A 25,352-nucleotide genomic window follows, 5' to 3' on the forward strand; every position below is an offset into this window, starting at 1 on the left:
CCTCAGAGCTGGCGGCAGCGGATCCGACCACGGGCGTCATTATCAGGAGGGTCTCACCTGAGCGCACGCAGCCTCACCTGAGCGCCCACACCACCCGCGCTGGCCCGCGCTGCCTCCCCGCCCTTGCTTGCCCTCAGGTGGTGGAAATCAGGACCTGATTCCCCGTGGGGAGCTCCTCTCCGCCCCCCACACCCACCCGCCCGCCCGCCCGCCGGCTCCAGGACACCGAGGCCAGGTGCTGGCGCAGCGAGTGGGCCGAGGGAGCCTGTGCTTAGGGGAGGGCACTGCCCGCCAGGTCTCTATCTGGCCAAGGTCAAGGCCAGCCTTGCCACGCGTGGGCAAGTGGGAGGCTGGAGTTGCCGTCTCGGTGGGGGCGGGGGCGCAGCAGCCTGCCTGGCACAGAAGTCCACGCGTGGCGATGGCCAGTGTGTCCGGCGCCCCTTTGGCGGTCGCTCCAAATGGGTCATTTCCCCACTGTCCTCCCTCCAGACCTCACAGCAACGCCTGGTGTTTGCTTTCCTTCTCGTTTTCTCTCCGCTCCCTTCACGGGCCACAGCGATGGAGCGTGGGCTCCAGCCCCAGGCACCTTGGCCCAAAGCCTGGTCCCCGACCAGGACCTCCTGGCAGGCTCAGGGCTGCCCCCGCCCGCTCCAGCCCCCCCCCCCCAGCACTCACGCGGGGCCTCTACAGCTCTGCTCCTCCCCCAGCCCCCTCCGGCCCATCTGGCACCTCCTTTCCTCGGGGAGAGCGGGGGCCACTCTCCTGACACCCAGGAGGCCCCGGAGCGGCTCCTCCCGGCCTGTGTCACCCGGCCTCTCTCTGGAGCTCTCCGGGCGGCCAGGCCTGTGTCACCCGCCTCTCACTGGATCTCTCCGGGCGGCCAGGCCCTCCTGCGACAGGCAGAGGCGCTGGTCAGAAAGCCGTGGGAAGGAGCATCTGCCTCCGGCAGCCCACAGGCAACCTCACAGGCAAGGACACGGCTCGGACAGGTCCGCTTTATTGCTCTCAGTTCCCACCCTGTCCCACCCACCCGACTCCTCTGTGGGCTCCTGCTGCTCTGAAGTGACTCCAGCCCCACCCACTCCTCCTGACCCCTGACCTCAGGGAAGAGAGCAGCCGCTGCAGCCCCAGGCCCTCCTGGCCTCCTGCTGAGCACCAGGGCCCACGGCAACCAGGGCGCCCCCAGTGGCCACAGTCCTTCCCACGGCCCTGGCTTCAGGAGGCCGTCCCGGATGAAGAATAAGGCACGTGGTGAGGGGGAGCGCCAGGACAGAGCGTGGGGCGGAGTCCTCACGGAGGGCACAGCGCTCGCCTCGCCTTCCCCAGGGCTGCCGGCAGGTGGGTCTGGGGCCACACCAGGAGGGCTGGGCGGTGGCCTGGCCCCTGTGGAGTCCTCCCCACAGTCAGGTCCGCAGCCGCGGGCTGGGCGTGGCCGGCCCCGGGCTCAGCTCCGGTAGCTCTTGAGCAGGTGGCCCGCGATGACCAGCCTCTGGATCTCACTGGTGCCCTCGTAGATCTCGGTGATGCGGGCGTCGCGGTAGTGCCGCTCGGCCGGCATCTCTGTCACGTAGCCCATGCCACCCAGGATCTGAATGGCCTACGGTGACAGGCAGGGCTCAGGGGGGAGAAGACGCCTCCAGGCGGACAGATGGGCAGGATCAGCCACACAAGGACAGCTGGGAGGGGCGGCCGGCTCGACTGCTCAACCCGGCCTCACCGCCCAGGACACTCACCTGGTGGCTGATGGCAGTCGCAGCCTCCGATGCAGCCAGCTTGGCCATCGCTGCCTCCTAACCGCAGGGACAGGGGTCAGAAACGGCACCACGTGCCCCGCACCTGCCTCAGAGGGCAGGCCTGGGAGAGCCCCCTGGAGCAGCAGGAATGGGACCCCCACCCCAGCTTCTCCCTTCCCAGGCACCTTGGTGAAAGGCTTCTTGTTGTCCTTCAGCATGGCAGCGCGCCAGGTCAGCAGCCGGGCACTCTCCAGGGCCAGGGCCATGTCCGCCAACTTGAACTGCAACAACCAGGCCCCGGCCGCCAGTCAGCACCTGCCCTCCCCCCCTCCCTCCCGCGGCGGACAGCAGGGAGCAGGAGGACAGCAGGGAGCAGGAGGACAGCAGGGAGCAGGAGGACAGCAGGGAGCAGGAGGACAGCAGGGAGCAGGAGGACAGCAGGGAGCAGGAGGACAGCAGGGAGCAGGAGGACAGCAGGGAGCAGCAGGACAGCAGGGAGCAGCAGGACAGCAGGGAGCAGGACAGCAGGGAGCAGCAGGACAGCAGGGAGCAGGATGCTCCTCGTCGCCCGGTTTCCTCCCAGGCTCCAGGCCAGGCTCCTGGAGTCTCCACCTGGTACCTGGATGCCCTGGAGCTTGGTGATGGGCGCCCCAAAGGCCTTGCGATTCTCGGCATAGTTCACAGCACAGTCCAGGGCGGCCTGGGCGATGCCCAATGCCTGGGAGGCGATGCCAATGCGGCCCATGTCCAGGGTTTGCTGTGGGGACCGCCCCAGTCAGTAGCTGGCCAGCTGGATGCCAGGGCCTCGACCCAGGGGCCCACCCCCTGCCAGGCTCATCCCCCCCCCCCCCCGCCCGGCTCACCCCCCGCCCGGCTCACCATGGCTATCTTGAAGCCCATCCCCAGCTCCCCCAGCAGGTTCTCCTTGGGGATGCGACAGTCCTCAAAGATGAGGTTGGCCGTGGACGAGGCCCGGATGCCCAGCTTGTCTTCCTTCTTCCCCAGCGAGAGCCCGGGCGTTGGCATGGGAACCAGGAAGGCACTGATGCCCTGGAAGAGCAGAAAACCCAGTCGGTGCCATTCCCAGAGGCTGCCCGGGCCACGCCCCTCTCCCAGCCACCTGCCGGGTCCCTCCCCTCACTTCCCTCAGGACCTCGGCCGTGACGCCCTCTGCTGGCCCCTCTGGGGAAGGTGCCGACACCAGTCCCGGGCCAGTGGCAGGCAGGGGAGGGGGAAAGCTCCCAGGGACCCAGAGCACGAAGCTCTGAGCTTCGTCAGAAACTGAAATGACGGCCGAGGCCTCCGTGGTCTCCCGTCCCCACCTTGTGGTGCAGGGACCTGTCGGTGCTGGCAAAGACCACAGTGGCCGAGGCATCCCAGCAGTTGGTGATCCAGGCTTTGGTGCCATTCAGGACCCAGGAGTCACCCTCAGCCCGGGCGGAGGTGGCTGCGGCTCCCGCGTCGCTGCCATTGCCTGCGGGCACACAGACTCGTCCAGGCCACCTCCACCCCCGCCACCCACAGGCACCGGTGCCAACTGGGCCGGAGCCCAACCTCAACCCCCAGGCCCCTGAGAGGAAGCTCCAAGGCCACGCCAGCTCCACAGCATTCAGTGCAGGGAGAGGGGGAGGCGGGAGGGGGAGGGGAGGAGGAGGGGCGTGTAGCAGCTTCAGGCAGGGGACCCCAGCACGAGCGTCCCTGCCAGCGGGAGGTGACTGCGGAGGTGACCTCCCAGTCAGCACAGGCCCCAGCTCCCACCTCCCCGGGGGCAGCAGCTCCAGTCTGTCACCCGCTGCTGAGACGCGGAGGCGAGGGGAGGGGACGGAGGCGGCCCCACTGTGTACCTGGCTCGCTGAGGGCAAAGCAGCCAATCTTGTCGCCGCTGGTGAATGGCGTGACCCACTTCTGCTTCTGCTCCTTGGAGCCAAACTTCATGATGGGCCCCAAGTAGAGGGACTGTGGGGGCAGAGGGAGCAGTCGGAGGCCTCAAGCCCAGGCACCTGTCCGCCCAGGACCCACCACAAGGCCTGTTCTCTCCAGAGCCCGAAGGACCAAGGAGCCGGACACGTGGTGAGTGCCTGCCCAGGGGAGCCCCCCGCCACCCGGGTCCCCGAGGTCTGGGACAGGGACTCACATTGTTGACACTCATGATGACGCCCGTGGAGGCACAGCCCCGGCTGATCTCCTCCATGGCGATAGCATAGGCCAGGTAATCGAGGCCGGCACCACCCAGTTCCTCCGGCACGTCCATGGCCAGGAGCCCGAGCCCGCCCATCTTCTTCACCTGGTCTCAGGGAAGGAGCCACCCTCAGCACACCTCCCTCAAGCCACCCTGGCCCACACTCCGCACCGCTCACCTCTGCAGCCACAACCACTGAGAAGCAGAAGGCACAGAGGCCTCCAAGGTGAGAAGCGTGGCAGCAAAGTACCACAGTGACCTTCTCTCAGTCCCTTAAGCATACCACACACACCCCTCCCCACCACAGGACCTTTGCACATGCTGCTCCCGGTCAGACATGACCTTTGTCCACTAGGTATTATCTCCTCCTCCCCTTTGGTTCTCAGCTCAAGCCATCACTTCTTGGGGCTGTCATCCCAGTCTCGCCACACCTGTGCCTCTCCCCTGAGTGCTTATGCAGCGGGAATGTCACCTGTTGCTGTGCTCGTTTTGATTAAGGTCTTTCTCCCTGACCACGAGGGCAGACGGTGTGCCTGCTCACTGCTCCGTTCCCAGTGACAGCGAGAGAATGAGCGAGTGGGGAGAGCGGGGGAGTTTCATTTGGGGTAACGGTGCTCGTGGTGGTGAATTACCGAGTGCCGGCCTAGAAACGGGCCCACTTTGCTGAAGTGCTGTGTGTGCGTCCCCGCAGTGCAGCCTCTCTCCGAGAACGGTGCTGAGTCAGCCTCATGTCGCAGGCGAGGGAGACGGGCACGTTTTTAACCCTCTCACCAACTTGCGTTTCATCAACGTATGTGACAGCAGCACACAGGACTGTTGTGAGGACAGAGGAGCTCACACTTCCCAAGCAGGGGACAGAGCCCCGCACGCGGCAAGGGCGCGTTTTGAGTGTTATTATTAACACCATGCCTGCTACCCGGTAAGCGTGGCCACCAGCCACCACTATTACTGTTATTCCAAAACTTAAATCCTGGCCACGGGCCTCCTGCTGAACCCGGGGAACTTCCAGAGCATCATTTTCTGGGTCCCAAGACCTGCCTTCGGGTTCCTGACTGGAGTCTCCGTGTCATTGGCTGTCACCATCACCACTCCCCCGGAGCCCAGCCGAGGGCACGCTCCACCCTGGGCTGCTGAGGCGGCGCCTACCTGAGCCGCGGGGAAGCGGTGCTCCTTGTCTATCTCGGCCGCGATGGGAAACAGCTCCTTCTCAGCAAAGTCCCGGCAGGTCTGGCGCAGCATCTGGTGTGTCTCGGGCAGGTCCACGGACTGGTAGACAGTGTGCAACTGCCGGCGGAGAGCTGCCAGCAGGAGCGGTAGCGGGAGGGGGTGCGAGAGGCCTTGGTTAATGACAACAGGGACCCACTCTCTCCGCGTCTCCACCAGGGACGGTGCTGCCCCCGAGGGACATGGGAATTGTCCGCAGACACTTGGGTGTCCTCACTGAATGGGAAATGGTATTCGTATGGAGTGAGGAGACCAGGGAGGCTGCTAAACATCCCACAATGCACAGGCCAGTCCCCGCCACAGAGAATTATCCGCCCAAATGTCAAAGTGCTGCTACTGAGAACCCCCAAGATAACTGCTTATAATGCTTTTTTTTAAAGTATATTTTTATTGATTTCAGAGAGGAAGGGAGAGGGAGAGGTAGAAACATCAATGATGAGAGAGAATCATTGACTGGCTGCTTCCTGCACGCCCCACTCTGGGAATTGAACTGTGACCTCAATGCTTTCTAAACACTCTGCATACATGATCCCACCCCATCCTCAGTAAAATACCAATAAGAATGATGATGATGATGATGCTGTCCACAAGAAGAGCACAGCGCTGTGCCCTTAAAGGGTCTTAACCTCACTGAGCCTCAGCTAATACTCCGTGTGGAGGATGACATTATTGAGTCTCTGGGGAGAGGAGGATTAAGAAGATACTGCCCTGCTGGTGTGGCTCAGTGGTTGAGCACTGACCTATGAACCAGGAGGTCACGGTTTGATTCCCAGTCAGGGCACATGCCTGGGTTGCAGGCTCGATCCCCAGTGTGGGGTGTGCAGGAGGCAACAGGTTGATGATTCTCTCTCATCATTGATGATTCTCTCTCTCCCTCTCCCTTCCTCTGTGACATCAATAAAAACATATATGTTTGTGTGTGTGTGTGTGCATATATATATATATATATATATATATATATGAATATAGAGAGAGAGAGAGAGAGAGAGAGAGAGAGGGAGATTTAAGGAGATACCAACTGGCTCTAGCCGGTTTGGCTCAGTGGACAGTGTTGGCCCTCGGACTGAAAGGTCCCAGGTTTGATTCTGGATTGGGGTGAGTGTGGGAGGCAAGCCATCCATGTGTCTCTCTCACATCGATGTTTCTCTCTGTCTCTCTCCCTTCCACTCTCTAAAAATCAATGGAAAAATATCCTTGGGTGAGGATTAACAAAAAATGAAAACAAAATAAAGAGATAATATAGTTGGAAACATTTAGGGCAGCGGTTCTCAACCTGTGGGTCGCGACCCCTTTGGGGGTCTAACGACCCTTTCACAGGGGTCGCCTAAGACCATCGGAAAACACATATATAATTACATATTGTTTCTGTGATTAATCACTATGCTTTAATTATGTTCAATTTGTAACAATGAAAATACATCCTGCATATCAGATACTTACATGACGATTCATAACAGTAGCAACATTACAGTTATGAAGTAGCAACGAAAATATTATATGGTTGGGGGTCACCACAACATGAGGAGCTGTATGAAAGGGTCGCGGCGTTAGGAAGGTTGAGAACCACTGATTTAGGGGAAAAAGGAAGGAACTGACTGTAGCTAAGGCCTGGCACGGCCCTCGCGGGCATTCCCTCTGCTGTTACCGGGGCGATGGGTCCGGCCGGGCCCTGGGTGTCCCTGGGTGTCGCGCGCCCGCTGCACGCGAGGGGAAGCGGGGAGGGTGCAGCCCTGAGCTCGCTCCGCTCCAGGCCGGCGCTGGGCCGCTGGGTCGGTCCCCACAACCGAGGACAGCACCCCCTGCGGCCATGACTCAGGGGCCAACTGAGGCAGCGGCCGCCAAGGTCACCGCGCAGGGGGCGCCCCCGCCGGGCGGCCCCGCGCAGGGCGCACCCCCAGCCCCGCGGGGAGGAGGGGGGAGGGGCGCGGTGCGGCCGCGGCCGGGCGGGGGGCGGAGATGGGGGGACCGGGGGTCGGCGGAGCGCGGGTCGGAGGAGCCCGGGCCGCGCAGGCGCCGGGCCAAACTGGGGCAAAGGTCACGGCCGCCCCGCCGGGCACCCGCCCGCCCGGGGCCGCGGGCCGGAGACTCACCCCCGCGGACGGGCCGGCAAATCCGGGCGAGCATCGCGGCGGCGGCCGTGAGGACGGACACGGGACGGACGGGCCGCTCCTCCAGCCTCCGCGGCCCGGTTCCGGCTGCGGGTCGGCGCTGCGGTCCGTTCCCGCCCTCGAGGCGGGGCCTCCGCGCCCGCCCGCCCGCCCTCCTGGCGGGGACCGCCCGCCTCTGTGACGTCCGGGGGCCTCCTCCCCAAGCCTCGGCCGCCGTCCGGCCCCTGTGCCCGGCCGCGGGCAGCGACCCCCGCCCCGCCCCCCGCTCGGGCCTCGGCACCGGCTCCCGCGGGGGTGCGCCTTCCTTCGGGCTCAGGGCTCGCCCGGGCCGCCTGGTGCCCCCCGCAGGCCTCACCCCCGCCCCCGCCCCCGCCCGCGAGCCCCGGGGACGGGCTGCCGGACGGAGTCCTTCCCCCGCGGCTGTGCCGGTGGGCGCCGCTGCCACCTGCCAGGGGCCGGGGGACCGCCCTGCGGCCATGCGCGGGGCCCTCAGCGCCCTCCGGGGACAGCTGGGCACAGGGACCGCCGCGCTCCCCCTCCAGGCCCCCGCCGCCTCCGGGCGCCTTCCCCGCACCAGCCGCCCGCCGCCTGCACGGCCTTCGGGCCCTTCCACCAAGGGCGCAGCACCTTGATCTTGGCCTTCCCAGCCTCTACCTGGGAAGCAAACTTCTGTTCTTTATTATTAGCCAGAGGCCCAGCGTGAAAATTCATGCCCTGGAGGGGGTCCCTCAGCCCGGCCTGCCCCCCTCACAGTCCGGGAGCCCTCGGGCGGGAGGCCACTGGTGATCAGGGGAAGGCTACGCCCCATCACACCTCTGCTGCTGCCACTGCCGGCAGCACCAGCCTCAAACGCCCTGGTTACCTGCGCCTCGGGCAGCCCTGGGCAGCCAGGCAGCCGCCATCCGAGCCTGGCCTGTGCCTCCGGCGCCTGCCGCCCCAGCAGGGCTGAGGGGACTGGGCGTTGCCATCTTTGAGGGCAGGGCAATTAGCATATTCCCTCCTCATTGGCTGTGGGCACCACCATCTTTGCGAAGGCATAAGAGTCAATTTAGCATATTCTCTCTTTATTAGACAGGATTACTAGAGGCCTGGTGCACGAATTTGTGCAAGGGTGGGGTCAGGCTGGTCCGCCCAGATGGGGGCCCATGGGTCGGGTGGCTGGGGGAGAGCTCCAGGGCGTGTCCAGCGGGTCTCACTCAGTCCTGATCAGCCCGACCCCAGCAGCAAGCTAACCTACCGGTCCCAGCGCCTGCCCCCTGGTGGTCAGTGCACATCCTAGTGACTGGTCGACCATCTGCCCCCTGGTGGTCAGTGCACATCATGGTGAGTGGTTGAGCTGCCTTAGCATATTTGGCTTTGGTTGAACAGACAGCCAGACAATTAGCATATTAGGCTTTTATTATATAGGATTATTATTTTAAATCCTCACCTGAGGATATGTTTTTATTGCTTTGAGAGAGAAACATCAGTGTGAGAGAATCAGTTGCCTTCTGTTCGTAACCTGACTGGAGATTGAACCCACAACCTGGTATGTGCCCTGATTAGGAAGTGAATCTGCAACCTTTTGGTGTTGCGCCAACCAACTGAGCCACCTGGCCAGAGCCTCTATTGTTTATTTTTTAAATTTTTTTGTCTTCTGCCAAGACCTTGTTCTACTTCCTGGAGATCAATCAAAAGATACAGCAAAGTCCTTAATATGTTACCTTTCATTTGAAAGAAATGCTTCCATTTAAAGGAAAGCCCCTAGCCCACAGCCTTTCCCTCCCCCTCTTCTCCCGAAGCAGTTACCTTTGCCTTTCTCTCCCCTAAGCTCCAAGGGCCAAATGCAGGACTGCCTTTGGCAAATGTTCTGAGGTCTTCCTCACCTTTCCATTAACCCCGTCCCCCCTCCCCCCTTGGCCACTAGCTCTGTGTAGAGCAGTGGTTCTCAACCTTCCTAATGCCCCGACCCTTTAATACAGTTCCTCATGTGACCCCCAACCATAAAATTATTTCCGTTGCTACCTCATAACTGTAATTTTGCTACTGTTATGAATCGTCATGTAAATATCTGATACGCAGGATGTATTTTCATTGTTACAAATTGAACATAAAGCATAGTGATTAATCGCAAAAACAATATGTAATTATAAGTGTTTTCCGATGGTCTTAGGCGACCCCTGTGAAAGGGTCGTTAGACCCCCAAAGAGGTCGCGACCCACAGGTTGAGAACCGCTGCTGTAGAGGCAAAGAGGGAACGCAGAGGAGGAATAAGTGAGTGGTATTTGTGGACAGAGGCCAGTAATTGCTTCAGGTTTCCCAGACCATCTAAACCAGACTTTAAAAAAATATTTTTTTTTATTGATTTCAGAGAGGAAGGGAGAGGGAGATAGAAACATCAATGATGAGAGAGAATTATTGATTGGCTGCCTCCTGCACACTCCACACTGGGGGACTGGGCCTGCACCCGGGCACATGCCCTGACCGGGAATCGAACTATGATCTCCTGGTTCGTATGTCGATGCTCAACCACTGAGCCACACTGGCCAGGCTAAACCAGACTTATTTTATTTTTTTTAAATATACATTTTATTTATTTTTTACAGAGAGGAAGAGAGAGGGATAGAGAGTCAGAAACATCGATGAGAGAGAAACATCGATCAGCTGCCTCCTGCACACCTCCCATTGGGAATGTGCCCACAACCAAGGTACATGCCCCTGACTGGAATTGAACCTGGGACCTTTCAGTCCGCAGGCTGACACTCTATCCACTGAGCCAAACCAGTTAGAGCCAGACTTATTTTAAAATTGACTCATTTGTGACCTTAAACATGAATATACATTTTACATTAAAGGTATACAGTTTTTCCAATAGAGACAGAAATCGGACAATGGTTGCAAGGGGCTGGAGTGGAAGGAGAGAGCTGACCAGGAACTTGAGGGAATTTTTTGGGGTGATGGGAATGCCCTGTATCATGATTGTATAAAACTGTACTCTTAAATGAGGTGAATTTATTATAGTTAAAACATACCTTAACTTTTAAATATGTATATAAATTTTTACTTCTCAAAGGCCCCCAACAAAATAAAGCAAATATATTCAACCTAAAGCCCAATACTGTTCCCCAATCTCCCTGGAAACCAGCTATGCTCCAACTTTTTACAGAAAGGCCACCCCACCCCATACCTGCTCCCTCTAGCAACACAAGAAGCGCAGTCAGGAGACAAGAGGGTACATATACTGTGAAAATCTTTATTTCTGTCTCTTGTGGCAAAATAACATTTTATACAAATTAGTCACCTAGTTTACTTTGGACACAAAGACAATAAAAACTGGAATGGGGGAGATGCACCAGCCCCTCCCCCAGGAGGCCGTTGCCACCGGCCAAGCCCTGCTCCACGGTAATCATGTGTGACAGGAAGGCGGTGATCAAACCCGCCCGTGTGGAGGAGACGCTGCGGGACTCCTGGAATGTGCTGGAACATACATGGAGGACACTGTGACCATAGTGAGGGGAGCTGAGGCTTGTTCTCCCTCTCAGGAGCACGCAGTGCCTTTCCCGTCCCCCTTCTCCCCTCCAACCCGTTACCTTGCCTTCCTTCCCCTCCAAGAGCCCTTCTGCCTCTGTAACTTGTTTCCTGAGCCCACAGTCCAGCTGGCTCACTTCTACTTTCTCTTGTAATTTGAGAAAAAAAAAATTGACAAGATGTGCGGCCCCAGCTGGCACTACGTCGTGGGGAGGAGCTTCGGTAGTTACGTGACACATGAAACCAAACACTTCATCTCCTTCTACCTGGGCCACGTGGCCATTCTTCTGTTCAAATCGGGTTAAAAGCAGGGACTGTCCCACACACCGTGATCCATCCAAAAATAAGGATTGCAGCCTAAATTCCAAATACCAGAGACTGCAATCTTCAGCCTTGCCTAAGGAACACCTTGATCTTGAACCTTTATTGTGATGTTTCAAACAGGGCATTCTCTGTACTCATTTGTTGTGGTTATAAAACAATTAGCAAAACAGAAAAGAATGAAAACTGGACCGAGGGCCTCAGGTGAAGGTAAGAGGAGGACAGCTCAGGTCACTGATGTTGCTTCTATTCTGTGAAAAATAGACTTACAGGGAAAGGAGACGCCCAGCTTCAGTGGCTGTACATGACCCTGTAAACGGTAAGCCCACCTCCGCCAGACCCGTGGCGAAGACGGCCTATTGCATGGAATGTAACGTGACGGCTCCGAGCAGGCTCCGCGGGTTCAGCAGCGCCTCTGTGTCAGAATCCTGGCGCACTGGCACAGCGTCTGATTTCTAGCACAGACGTCCCCAGCCCCCACCCTTCCGGTGGCCACCAGAAGGTTCCTTCACAGAGGAAAGAAAGGCCCTGGGAGCCCCCAGCTGGCAGGACACACTACGGCAGGACTCACCTTGTTTGTACATTAGACACAGCCTCGTATGTCCTCTCACACAGAGAATCCGGGACCCTCAACTGAAAAAACCAGGTTGAAGATTCCCCAGTCACTGCCATTTTAAGAATCGCCAGTCTACGGTTAGGCCCAACGTTCCAAAGTCCTGCCTCACTTGGGAATCAGATGCCCAAAGATGACGGGTGTCTTCAGGAAGTCCTACCGGCCCCTGGAAACGGCCGCCTCTGTGAGATAACTGAGCAACACCCGAGGAGAGGGCAGCCGGCACTAATTACTGCCTAGTTACTCGTTAGCACACAGACGAAAACAAAGCGGGGTCTTCTTTGGAGAAGCTAGAAGCCCATCTGAGCCCGAAGGCCTCACGGGAGAAGGGAGGCTCTCCCAGGAGACTCCAAGGCAGAGGGGCAAGAGCAAGGCAGGAGGCAGCAGGCCCGGGCAGCAGGCGGGCGGCCAGCCCTGGGGAGGTGCTCCCTCCAGGAGCTGTCCCTCTCCACGAAGAGAGAGCAGGCAGGGCCTTTTTGTTGTTATTAATTCCTCTCCGAAGGATATTCCCCCACATTGATTTTCAGAGAATGTGGAAGGGAGGGGGAGAGACACAGAGAACTACCGATGTGAGAGAGATACATCCATTGGTTGCCTCTGCACACACCCTGAGACCAGGGCTGGGCTGGGGATCAAGCCTGCCACCGAGGTACATGCCCTGGACTGGAATTGAGTCTGGGACCCTTCAGTCCTCGGGCCGATGCTCTGCCCACTGAGCCACACCAGCCAGGGCTGCAGGGCTTTTTTTTCCTCCCATCGTATCACCCACAGTCCAGGTTCCTCACTAGCATTGGCCTCTAGCCCTGATTCAACTTTTGATTGGTTCAGATACTTTCAGAGGAAGTATGACTTCCACTTCTCTGCCCAATTCAGGAACAAAAACGTGAACTTCAGACTCACCCTGGTTAACACCCAGAGTGGTGATGCTTCTCAAGCTTCCCTGAGCAGCGGGACCCAAGAGTCCAGAGTCTCAGGCACAGAGCACCAGACCTGCAGTTGCACAGGATGCCAACCCTGTCCTACTGGGCAGTGGGAGCACTTGGCCTCAACATGGTCTCCAGGGAGACTAAGGCAAGCTAGTGGGGAAGAGGACGCAGCGCTATTCAAGCCAGACCCAGGCTGCCCTGGGACACATTTCCAAGACGCCCTCTACTGAGCAGAGCTCTGGGCAGCTCCAGAAGCCACATCCTGACGCAAATTAAACAGCAGATGGTAGGAACCCTCCTGATGGGGCTCTGGGCTCGTCACAGATGGGGCTTCTGAAGCTCAACAGGCATGAGGTGCTAGCGGAGCCACAGTGAGGGCAAGAGGCAGGGCTGCTGTCCGCTTGTGGGCGGACCGGGGAGCGAGGGTGTGGCAGCCTCCCCTGAAGCATGGGGCAGAGCCCACGTAAGGCACCTGGGTTTGTATCCGATCCAGTGCTGAGACTTCCCGGTCTGCAGAGTGCCGGACCTCCCTCCCCTCATTGGTCGGACCCGGTGCTGGCACACAGGGCTAACCAAGGGCTTTCTCGGTGAGAAAGCGTCAGCATCTGGCACCGCCCGGACTCTGGCCTGGCACACAGCACCATGCCGAGGCTCAAGACCACTCACACCCTAGAACCCAAATGGGAGCAGCATTGGTCCCGGAACGCACAGGGCACCTGTGGCCCAGCACTGGCCCTTCCTGCCCTGGCCCCTCTCGGCCTTCCTCCCACGCGCTTCGGGAAACAGCTCTCCTGCCAGTCACTGAGTCGGTGCCAGTCACTATCCCCACATCCCTGGGGCCTCCCGAGTGGCCTTCCTATCAGTGCTGAAGCCTGGCCACCGCAGCGACCTCCAAGCCCCTGAGGTCACTGGCCCGGTCAGACCACAGGACGCGGAGGAGGGGGGAGGAGCCGGATGTGCAAGGAAGCTTTTCTGAGAACTCGTCCTCGGAACAGGTGAAACAGGCTGAGGCGCCTCGCACCCAAAAAGATTCCAACTGGCAGTTTGAAGGACCGATATGCATTACTTAGATCTGACCTGCCAGGATGGTTCCAGAAACAACTTCAGTAGAAAGGCAGACAGAGAGACCCTAAGTAAGAAGTCCACAGAGTTTTAGAGGCAAATCCCCATGAAAAGCCAGTCCTCCAGGCCATGCTGAGCAGGAAATCCAACGCGGCCTTGAAGCGGCGGCTGGTCAGTGACTATACCAGCCCCAGTGTGAGCCAGAGCAGCCCCAAGAGCCGGGACTGTGCTAGCAGAAGTCCCGCTGCACGTCACATACGCCAGGGCCACCACTGACATTTCATACAACCTCCCAAAAGGCAGCCTGGAAAGACAGCACACAGCGGGCCTGCTCGGCCTCGAGAGAGATGACGTTCCGTTTCAGAAGGTACGTGAGTCCGGAGCCCGAAGCAGGCAAGCTCCTCTCCCCTCGGAACGAGGTCGGAAGGTGCCAGCTGACACCTGTGGGCCCCGGGAGGGCTGCCTGGGACCGTGCCGGTCAGACAGGTGAGCAGCCGCTCCATACAGTGGGCCTGCGGTGTGGCAGCCTTACCAGCCTCAGGCCTCACCTCTTGGCGCCATTCCTCCCCTCACCCCCTTTCAAGTTTCTTCCCATTTGGTTTCTAACTATGCACAGGCTGAGGTCAGACGGTGCCGATGGCAACCCCAGGAACAAGAGACGGAGCCGAAGAGGCTGCTCTCGCAGCTCACGGACCCGGGAACCTACAGAAGGCCCGAGCCCCTCGCCTGGCACAGCCCTGCAGACACACCGGCTGGCCAGGACAACCACTAGGCAGCTATGACTACATGAAAATAGTCTTTCTTTTTCAATCTGGATTTGAGGGACCTTATCCTAGTCTTTACTATATAGGACCTCTGACCTAAAGGGCAGGGAAAAGAGGAAAGAGAAAATACTGGGGAAGGAAACAGCGCTGCTTGGCATCTCTCTCGGAGCACCGGAAACTGCCCCCCAGCTGTGGCTTCCTGGGGCCAGGTCCCCGGTGCGTGACATACAGCAGCTTTAACCACTTCCAGGCGCCAGGACCATGGGCGGCAGCAAAGCACTCCCCTGTCCAGCCCCGCAGTCACTGGCCTCCGTTATAGGCGTAGTCGGCCTTGTTGTGCATTATCAGCTTGTTGTCAACAAAGTAGAAGCTGTCAGAACGGGTCTCGTAGGGGTTTTCAATCATCAGACGAACTGCAAGTTAGGGAAAGCAAACAAGCAAGCAAGACTTAATGAGTGAGTCTGCCCATGAGCTAGGTGACAAAACACTTAGCATCCCCGCCACCAGGCATACTAGTAAGCTGGTCCTTCCGGGAACTATGAGTGCACTCTCCCAGAATAATGAGGGCAGGACAGGGGAGCCAGCCCTTGAGAGGGGAACTGGGACCACAGAGGCCTCAAAACGGAACCTGAGACCCACTGCACATACGATGCACTCAACTCGCCGACAGGCCCTGCCTGTCACCCAGCCTGATTCTGAGTCGGCGCCCAGGATATGCGCCTACCTTTCTGCCAACATAGACCACAGCAACTTGTTTACTCAGTGTCTCTCTGATCCCCTACATTCTGGTCCAAATACAAAAAGCTGTGCCTCCTGTGGCCACTGCCCACGGGCACCCCTGGCAACCAGAGAAACCCTCGGTGAGGTGCAGGGGACGAGGGGCAAGGAGCCCTCTCCAGACATGGCTCGCTGTTAACCTGGAAATGATGCAGCGAAAGGTCTGTCTGTCTTGGGATCCAGATCTCAATCTTGTTTGCTCAGGTACCACCTCTGTACCAGATGGTGGTAAGCTGATCACACAGTCACTCCTCCGGCCAGCCTGGAGGTAATGACTGTGGCTATTCTGAGTCTTCTGGAGGAAATGTCCTCAACAGGTAACACTGACTGTGTGAGTTTCTTTGAACCCTAACCCGACCGGTTCCTTGGCTTATATGCAGAATGCTGGCCTCCTGCTACACATAATCTCTACTTACAAGTAGCTATGGATTCCAGTCCATCTGAGGGAGGGGTTCAAACGAGGATCAGAGGTTTCCTCGACCCCCGCCCACATCCCGCAGTCCTCATTCTACCCGGGAACAGCACTGCCACACGAGTAAAGAGTACCTGGCTGTCAGAATATGACAATTGTAAGCGCCTTCGGATTCTGAGAAAACTAGTCAGTATAAGTTGAACCTTCCCCACAGGCCAACTCAACTCCTCTATTCACAGGATCCCACACACACCCTCATCGTTCCAGCGCATTTTCTATTTTCTAACAGAGGATGCGAACCTGAGAGGGACCAAAGTCACAGAAACGGGAAAAGCCTGTTCTTCCCCTCGGAGGCCCACCTCTTCCCTTGCCTTGGCCCCTCTCTCTGGGGCCTGCCCCAGTTCCTCCTCCAAACAACCTCAGGGTTTCTCTTCCGAAGACTCTGCTTGTGCCCCGTCTCTCCTGCTCCAAAACCTGAAACCTGTACAGCTCCCTGCCTCCTATGGATCTATTCTAACAGTTTATCGAATCAAACTTCCACTTGCAGAGACTGAGCAAGAGGAGGTCCTGAGACGTATGATTCTACTTAGCCAGTTCCTTTCTAGCTGTGATTAAGGGAAAAGTGAGAGTGCTGAGCAGATGAGCAGAACAGTGGGAAGGAACCCTGACTAACGGGGGATAGGAGAGGCGCTCATCTAATCAGAGTCCATCAGAGTCCCGGGATTGCCATGGCCTCCACTTATCTCCCTCGGCCACTCGCTTTCCCACAGCAGGGGTGGGAAAGGGGCGGCCTGTGTTATCAAACCTGCCTGCTCCCAGGCGGGCAGTGTCCGAGTCTGAAACGTTAGGGAGGAGCAGCAGGAAACGAGAAGCCTGCGCCCAAACGAGTAGAGGTGGCTGCATTCTGTCACTATTTCCCTCCTCTGCAGAATGCGGGCACTGGGCCCAAAACCTAGAATGCTGTACAAGTCAGGGATACGTACTGACATCCTCAGAAAGCTGGGGAAACTCGTAGATATGTTCACAAGTGTTCCTGCTGCTGGGGATGCAGAAGCCGAAATCAAAGTCAAAGTTTTTCAGCAAGCACTCCCGGAAATAGTGCCGTTCGATCATCCGGAAGTTTGACACAGGTTTGTCTCCCACGGTGAACTCCACCCTGCAAAATCAACCTCTGTGAGCCCTCGTCTGTCCCCTCTCCTCTAAAGCCAACCAGCTGAGACCACTCTTCTCTGTCAATAAGCAGAGCACCCTCCCTCCGGGAATGCTGGTACTCACGTAGCCCCGACTGTCCGGAGGCGAAGAAATGCTGGTGTGAACTGATAGCGGACGAAGCGTCCTGCACTGGTATCCACATCCCCGCCTGCCTCCTCCTCCTCCTCTTGGTCTGAAAGCGGACACAGAATCTTGAGCGCATCATCTCAGCAACACAGTCCAAACAGCACAATCAACAGTACTAACGCCAGCAGCAGGATGGCCGATCTTTACTGCGCACCTGTCACGTGCCAGTCCTGGGCTGAAGGCTGCTGAGAGTCCTCACACAGCCCTGTGAGGCATTACTATTACCATCAGGAAGCTCAGGCTCAGAGAGGTTAGTGACATGTCCAAAGCCCCACCAAACAGTAAATGAGGGAGCAGGGATTTGAATCCAGGTCCGTCTGACTAAAGGCCTGTTGACCAAGTTGATGTGCCAGCCACTAACCAAAAGAATGAGGTTGCAAAAGTTGAGACTAGTCAAAAGGCTCCTTCAGAGAATGCAAACATTTCTGACAGGCAGCAAAGACAAACTCCTAGAAGGATTCTGCTGATTAAGTGGAAGCCACTGGCCCACAGCCTTGGAGCACGGTACTTCCTGGGACTGATCCTATTCCAGGCCTAACACCGGCAGCCTGGGAAAGGGAGAAGCAGAGGGCAGTGAGCCAATGTGTGGACCTGAGTGAGGTAATGATCTCTCTGGTCTCGTCCATTCCTGAACCCAGGAAATGAAAGATTTGTAAAATGAATCAGAAAGCCATCCTAATGTGAACAAAGAGACAGTTCCCTCTAGTAGCCACCAGTGTCCAGCAAGGATATTTTCTCTAGGTCTAGGCTGAACATGGGTGCAACAATAGAGAAGTCTTTTAGCATCAAACATCTCTGGCTGTGACAAGCCCAAGAGCAACTGGGCAACCAGCCTGAATAGAGTTCGTACCCAAAGACTCTAAAGCCCTGGCTCTCACCATATGATTCAAAGAGAGTCAGACCAGCCTTGACCAGCATTGCTCAGTGGTTAGAGCGGTGGCCGCACACTAAGAGTCTCCGGTTCAATTCCCAGTCCAGGGCACGTACCTGGGTTGCAGGTTCCCTGCCTCAGTCAGGCAGGTGTGGGTGGCAACCAATTGATGTTGCTCTCTCACACCAATGTTTCTCTCTCTCCTCTACTCTCTCTCTCTCTCTTTCTCTCTCTCTCTCTCTCTCTCTCTCCCCCTCCTACCATCCCTTCCACTCTCTAGAATCAATGGGAAAAATATCCTTGGGTGAAGATTAATAGAAAAACAAAAAAACAGAGCGCCAGACCAAATCTTCTCAGGGATTCCAACTCGTCCGAATAAGTGCTGCTGGAGGGAACCGCCTCAGGGTGAGCCTGGTCTAAGTCAACCAAGATCCGTAAAGGCAGAGACTGGAGAGGCTGAAAAGCAAAGTGTATCTGCGGCATCTGCCGCTGACAGCCTTGAGACGGCTCAGTTTTGCACTGAAATGACTGCTCTGCGCCCATTCTAGTTCACACCCGCACACATGAAGGAGTCCTAGGGTCCCTGAACCATCCTACGTATAAGGTACGTGGCTAAGGGATGTGAACTCCCCAGCCAGGAAACTAGCTGGCCCTGACCCTCCCAAACAAGCTTAGCACCCACAAGCTTGAGCCTTCGGGTGCCTTGATCAGTACCAGACTACGGCAGCATAAAAAATACTGGTGGGTGCTGGGGGCTGGGAGTGCCAGGGAGAGGTCAATGGGGGGAAAGGGAGGCATGGTAATACTTTAAACAATAAAGAATTAAAGAAAAAAAATGAAAAGAGCCAACACACACACACAAATACTGGGTGGGGTAAGGAGACCAGGGCTCTAACCTTGACTATGCTACTAACTGGAGACGGACTTTCTCAGGAAAATCTCTGGACTTACCAAATTCACAGGCCCTTTCTGAGGAGCACGTCAGAGGAGAAAAGCTTTGCAGAAAGACCACGCTGATCCTTTGAAGGGTTATCTGTGCTGGTGTTCTAACACCCACCTCCAGGGGGTGCTAAACCTCCAGTGCTGTGCTCCAAAGACAGTGTGGTCCCCCAGCCAGAAATGAACCCCCCTGAAACTGTATCACAGCACAGGAAGCTCTAGTCAAGGCTCATTTAAAGAACCCCACGGAGGTGAGTTCATAGGCCTGGGCTTTCTGTTCATCCAGAAAATGGTGGAGACTGAAATCCAAACTAGGACTTACTGGGAAATATGAGACACTGTTTAAAGAGAGAGTGAGAAGCCAGGTGAACTGCCTCACGATCTGGACTGGAATCCTCAGTATCACCCTTCTAGAGTGTCCCCAGGCTCAAGGCTCAGGTGAGCTTTTCTCATCAGAGCTCAATTTCAAGGGTTCCTTTCCTAAGGGGAGGCAACGTGGTAAGATGAAAGAGCATAAGGCTTTAGGAAAGTCACTTGGAAGTTCTGGGCCTCAGTTTCCTTATTTGTAAAATGGGAACAATGACTCCTCCCAGAGGGGTGAGGACTGCATGAGCTGGTGTACGCAGAAAGCAGAACGCAGCGCCCAGCCCCAACACCGGCTCTCCACCCAGCTTCCCCCAGCACAGCATGCCCGGCAGCCAGGCTGTGGGAGGAGGTCGTGGGAGTGGCACACACTGGAGTCCAAGACACAGGATGCAAAGGCCACAGCAACTCCAACTCCACCTATCAGGTGCCCATGGCCGCACCGAGGCCTACCTGAGACGCAGGGCTTGGCGATCTCAAACAGCACTGTCCCTGTCTCCAAGTCGCGGATTTTGAAGCGGGTGAAATCAATACTGTAGATGTTGTCTTCGGGTTTACACAAATAATCTGAAAATGAGAGAGGCCATGCCGTTAAATAATTCTCCAAAACCACCATGCATTTCTCAAGTTTGGAGGCAAACTTGGGTTTTTTCCTAACACAGGTCACTTAAAATATACACAAAAACTTACGTTATAAGCAAAAGCTGTGGGTGGAGAGAACTGGGAACCTAAGGGGGGGAAAAAGACCATGGACTTGGGGTGGATGAAAGATTACCGTAACATTTTTAGAAACAGGAATAAAAGGAGATTTCTTCGAAAATACCTCAAAAATGGCCTCCAAACCCTTCATGACCAACTTGGATGCCACAAAAGGAAAGAATTTTGTTTTGTTTTCCCCACTGATTTTTTTTTTTTTTTAAGAGAGAGTGGAAGGGAGGGAAAGAGGGAGAGAGAAACACCGATGTGAAAGAAACACATCAATTGGTTGCCTCCCGCATACTCCCTGACCCGGGCCCTGATCGAACCTGCAACCCAGGTACACCATGCTCTTGACTGGGATTCGAACCTGTGACCCTTTGCTGTACGGGGTGACACCAACTATTGAGAACACTGGTCAGGGTGGCCAGAATTTATTTGAACTTCATTTTAAAACACTTATGGCTAACACAGTGCTTATTTACCAAAGTATCACAAAGCAGAGACCAGCACATTTTTCCTAAAGGGCCAGATCACAAATCATTTAGGCTTTGCAGCCAGCCGCTCAGTCTGTTACAACTACTCAGCTCTCACTGCAGCACAAAAGCAGCAGCAGACACGAAAACGGACGCGCCTGGCTGTGTTCTAACAAAACTATTTATGGGCAAATACATGAATTTGATAGAACCATGTGTTGCAAGATAGTATTCCTCCCACCCCCAACTATTTCACAATGGAAGAACCATTCTTAGCTTGTGGCCGTACAAAACCAGGTGGCGGGCCACACCTGCACAGGAGCAGGACAGGCTTGGTGGTGAGGGGTTTAGGCCAAAGTGAAGAAGAGCCCACAACAACTGAGCAGCTAATCAAAATAGCATCTATTGATCATAGAAAACTTCACTGATTTCTTTCTTCGATAACTCCTCACAGCGTCTTATCCACAACTCCTTCTGTCACTTTATCTCCCCTGCGTGCGTTACTTGTTTCATGTTTTACCAGCTGTCTCTCCGGTAAGATGGCAAACTTGAGAGCTACTGATTATTTCTGTAACTCCTAAGAAGGCCGAGATTAGCTCTGCACTTTTAGCAGGTACTCATAACAGGGCTGCTGCTGAACGGAACAGACTTTAAGAGTAACAAGCCCTGGCTGGGGCGGCTCAGTTGGCTGGAGCACTGTCGTCCCATGCACTCAAAGGGTCGAGGGTTCAATTCCCAGTCAGGGCACATGAGGTTGTGAGTTTGGTCCCCAGTCAAGGTGTGTACAGGAGGCAACGGATCAATGTTCTCCCTCACACTAATATTTTTCTCTCTTTCTTCTTTCCCTCTCTAAAATCAATGAAAATATATCCTTGGGCCCTAGCCAGTTTGGCTCAGTGATAGAGCGTCGGCCTACAGACCGAAGGGCCCCAGGTTTGATTCCAGTCAAGGGCATGTACTTTGGTTGCAGACTCCTCCCCGGCGCCAGCCCTGGTTGGGGCTCGTGTAGGAGACAATCGGTCACATCGATATTTCTGTCTTTCCCTTTCTCTTCCACTCTGTCTAAAAATCAATGGAAAAATATCCTTGGGTGATTATATATATATATATACACACATACATATATATATACATATACATATACATATACACATACATATATATAGGTATAGATATAGATATAGATATAGATATAGATATAGATATAGATATATCCAGGTGAGGATTAAAAAAAAAACACACAACAGGCCCCGGCTGGTTTGGCTCAGTGGATAGAGCATCGGCCTGTGGACTGAAGGGTCCCGTGCTTGATTCCAGTCAAGGGCACATGCCTGGGTTGCGGCTCCATCCCCATTAGGGGCCATGCAGAAGGCAGCTGATCAATGATTCTCTCTCATCATTGATGTTTCTATCTCTCCCTTCCTCTCTGAAATCAATAAAAATATAGTATAAACAAACAAATAACATAAAAAAAACACAACAGTAACCAATCCCGAGGTCACCGAGCTCTGACCCCTGGCGTTCTCCAGAAGCTGCAGAGCACCAATCCCAAGCTCCTGCACAGGACCTGGGTGCCCCAAGAATGTGGCTTTAGGCCAGGTATTAGAATGGCCTACTTCACCCTGGATACCAGGAGAAAGCATGAGGTTAGAAAGACCAGGTGATGAGCACTTCTGTACCTTCAGATCCCAAGTAAAACTGGGTCAGAACAGGGCAGCTTTCTCACAATGTTCCAAAGAAAGTGAACAGACCTCTAAGACACTCAGGTACACAAAGGGCAGTCCCACCTCGGTGATGAAGAATGGGGACATCAACTATCCCAAATCACATGGAAACTCTTTTAGGAGATGGGAATTCCTTTCTGGACCAAGCCCCCCGCCCCCCCCCCCCCCACCCACCATCCCCAAATCACTGGCGGGGCCGCCTGCTCCCTGAGGTGTGAGGTGCGCCTGGGCTGACAAGTAAAGCAATTCAGCAGGAACCGCTGACGGCCTGAGCCCCGTCAGGGAGAGGGGAGAGGAGAGCTGGGGTTGCAGGGGGAGGGGCCGGGCAAGCAGGGCCTAACCAGGCGACTGTAAATTAAATTCTTTGGGGGGGGAGGGGGGGAGACAGCAAGAGAAAGGACGTCAAGTCAGAGCTTGGCTTGGAAGAAACGAAGGCGATCCAGGTTTGGGTTTGGCAATATACTTCTCCCACCCGCCCCTTCATCAATGAAAAGGTGAGGATAGCTGCACCGTGCCAGGAAGGCAGTTCTGAAACCCTGCCATACTCCTCAAGTCACTCGAACAAGTGTTGAAAGCAGGGTTCACCTTTCAGATTTTGCACATAAACGGAAACTTTATTTTTTTTAATGTGGCACTATTTAAAATTTGCGTGAAATGCCACGGCCACGCGTGAGAAGAAGGCAGAGCCACCTGCACACAAAGGGGCGACGGGACAGAACTTGGCTGGAGATCCTAGACAGAACCTGGCTGGAGAACCTAGCGAGAGAACATGGCAACAGAACCTGGCGACAGAACGTGGCTGGAGATCCTGGAGAGAAGAACCTGGCTATGATGAACACCTGAATGCTGTCTCCATGTCATTCCTTCTTCACCGACTCCATCCACACCTTGGGGAACCCCTGGGCCTGCTGGGGCTGGACCCCACCAGGGGTAGTCAATCTGTTAGGTGTTTCATACCATATATTTATAACTACCTGGGTCTTTTGGAGAAATTTATTTTTTCTCCTTTATTATTTTTGCTTGGCCTCAAAGGGGTGTAATTAGGGTTGGAAAGCTGCTAGAATCCAAAGAAGATTTTGCTCCCTCATCAGATCCAGATCCAATATATTTCTTGTAAATATTTTTAAAAAAACAAAGGGGCGACGCTTGGGACCAGAGGGGGCAGGGGCCAGGGCGGCTGGACAGGGTGGAGGGAAACGCCGGGAAACAGGAGGGGTCAAGGTGCAGGGGGGCGACGGACGGACGGACGGACGGGTGGGGCTGGCTGAGCAGGAACATCACTGATGGCTGGGGGCTTCCAGGGTGAGGGCCAGCGGCCCACGCACCAGGTGGGAGGGTCCGGTGAAACGAAGGGGACCCCAGCCAGCCAAGCCCGCTGAGGAGGGAACGGCCCGGCCGAGGGCCAGCGGGCACGGGCACCGGTGGGGCCGGACCCGGGAGAGGCAGTTAAGCACCGGGGTCCCCTTCCAGCCACTCGCGGGGGCTGATGGCCCGCAGGCCCGGCCGGAGAGGGAGGGCGAGCGGGCTCCGCGGCAGGGCCCGCGAGTCGGCGCGAGGGGAGGGCGCGGCCGCCCGCACTCACTCTCGGTGACCCGGCCGAGGCGCAGGACGTGCTCGGGCCGGATGGTGTCCAGGGCCAACAGCTCCTGCTCCGTGACCGCGGCCCCGAGGCCGTCGTCGGCCGCGTGGTGGGGCGCCTGCCGCCGCGCCTTGAGCCGGTTCAGGACGCCGGCGCCCGCCTTCTTCTTCTCCTCCTTGCCAGCCACCAGCCCCCGGGGCCCGGCGGTCGAGCCCGCGCCCGGCGCTTTCGGGTTCGACCCGCTCATCGCTCCGGCGCCAAGATGGCCGCCGCCTCCGCAGCGCTGTAACTATGGAGAGGGGGGCGTGGCCGCGGCGCCTGGGGGCGGGGCCGCGGCCCTGGGCGGGGGGCGGGGCCGGAGGGCCCGCCCTTCCCCAGTCCTGTTCCTGCCAGGTGGTGGGCCCTGGGCGTGTCTGGGAATTGAGTACCCCCATACTCTATTGGGACCCCAAAGGCACCCCAGATGTTTTTTAAAACACCTCGTACGGTCAAATGACTGTCATATAAACTGTGGACCAGGCGGAAATCTGGAGAAAAGGGTTTTAATCTGTGCCACGCAAGGTAAAAGTGCTTTAAAGCAGCTTTCCAATTACACTCATTGCTAAACCCTTTGGGCTGGACACGGGGCTGGGCTCCAGGAAATATAAAGTGAATGAGGCTAGGGGTTTGCGTCGGCCTCACTCACCACTATTCTGGGTAGTCTAGCCACAGACCCACACACTCTCGGTCCCCTGATAGTGATGAGTGGTTGGATGCATGAGTGAATGAGGGAAGGGAAACCTGGACGGTGCCCTGCTCTGGAGGAGCTCCTGGTTTGTTGGGAAGACTGTGAAGTACGTCATTCATTATGTGGCCCTTCCTCTTGACCAGCCCAACTAGTGTGAATGAACCAGAGGACACCCAGAGTGCTGGCTGCTGGAGGGGCACGTACAGCAACGGTGCTACCCGAGTACACAGGCGTGGTCTGGGGGTCAGGGAGAGCTCACGGGTGACTTCTGCAGGAATCTTGATTAACCGTGATTCCACCAGTTGGAGCAGATGGGTAGGGATGAGGGGAAGGCTGCCTTTCTATACCCCAAGTGGCTCCTCATCTAGGAATGCTGGATCGACTCTTCTGTGTTGGAGGCCTGGGCCTGACTGATGCAGCGTGTCAGCTAGGTCCGATTTCACCTCTCAGACAGGCCAGGGTGAAACTCTCCCCATGGTCAGCCTCAAGACTTGCCCAGTCCCTCTCAACTGATGGGAGGGGCAAGGGAGGGTTTGACAGGCCTAGCCTGGTTCTTGGACAAAATCCAAACCTGACTCCACCCTGGTTGCCCAGCCTAGTGGGACAGTATGTGGCCAAGTTCCTATCTAAATGCTGTCCTGTCTTTGGGAGATTACCACCGGTGGCACTTACCAAACCATCAGGGAAATTTTAATAGATGTGTACAAAGAATTAAAGTCTTTCCCTTTGCAAACAACTCTTTTTAAACCACCCAGCAGTGATTGGTTACTGAAGAATTTCCAGAACTTTTAATATGCTATTTGATTGTGAATCACCAAGAGGGGGTTTCACAGACAGCCACGTCCCACTCACGTGCTCACTGGATTTTTGTTCTCAGGGCACCAGGACTAGAGTTACCTGGACCCTAGCTTTTCTCTTTCTAGGGATAACAAATGTATTAACCCCTTTACTTGCCATTCCACATCCAGGAACTTAGCCTACACGTAAGCACTACGATTTTTTTTACTGCAGGA

At 56.2% G+C, this 25,352-nt stretch overlaps 2 protein-coding genes across 2 annotated transcripts; both read right to left on the bottom strand.

Moving 5' to 3' along the window:
- Positions 1-975: 975 nt before the first annotated feature.
- On the bottom strand, positions 976-7,398 carry ACADS (acyl-CoA dehydrogenase short chain). Its single transcript, XM_081114060.1, has 10 exons — positions 7,227-7,398; positions 5,059-5,210; positions 3,868-4,017; positions 3,578-3,689; positions 3,056-3,207; positions 2,613-2,783; positions 2,353-2,490; positions 1,919-2,014; positions 1,734-1,790; positions 976-1,597 (listed from the first exon to the last, which is right to left on the bottom strand). The coding sequence occupies exons 1-10, from the start codon at positions 7,258-7,260 to the stop codon at positions 1,445-1,447; spliced, it is 1,215 nt and encodes a 404-aa protein (XP_080970186.1). The 5' UTR covers positions 7,261-7,398; the 3' UTR covers positions 976-1,444.
- A 3,057-nt stretch (positions 7,399-10,455) lies between these two features.
- On the bottom strand, positions 10,456-23,885 carry UNC119B (unc-119 lipid binding chaperone B). Its single transcript, XM_081114184.1, has 5 exons — positions 23,616-23,885; positions 19,591-19,704; positions 16,902-17,010; positions 16,610-16,782; positions 10,456-14,850 (listed from the first exon to the last, which is right to left on the bottom strand). Exons 1-5 carry the CDS (start codon positions 23,857-23,859, stop codon positions 14,738-14,740), a joined length of 753 nt encoding a protein of 250 aa, XP_080970310.1. The 5' UTR covers positions 23,860-23,885; the 3' UTR covers positions 10,456-14,737.
- Positions 23,886-25,352: the final 1,467 nt, after the last annotated feature.

This window comes from Myotis nattereri, assembly GCF_964212035.1.
Source record: "Myotis nattereri genome assembly, chromosome: 19".
NCBI lineage: Eukaryota > Metazoa > Chordata > Mammalia > Chiroptera > Vespertilionidae > Myotis > Myotis nattereri.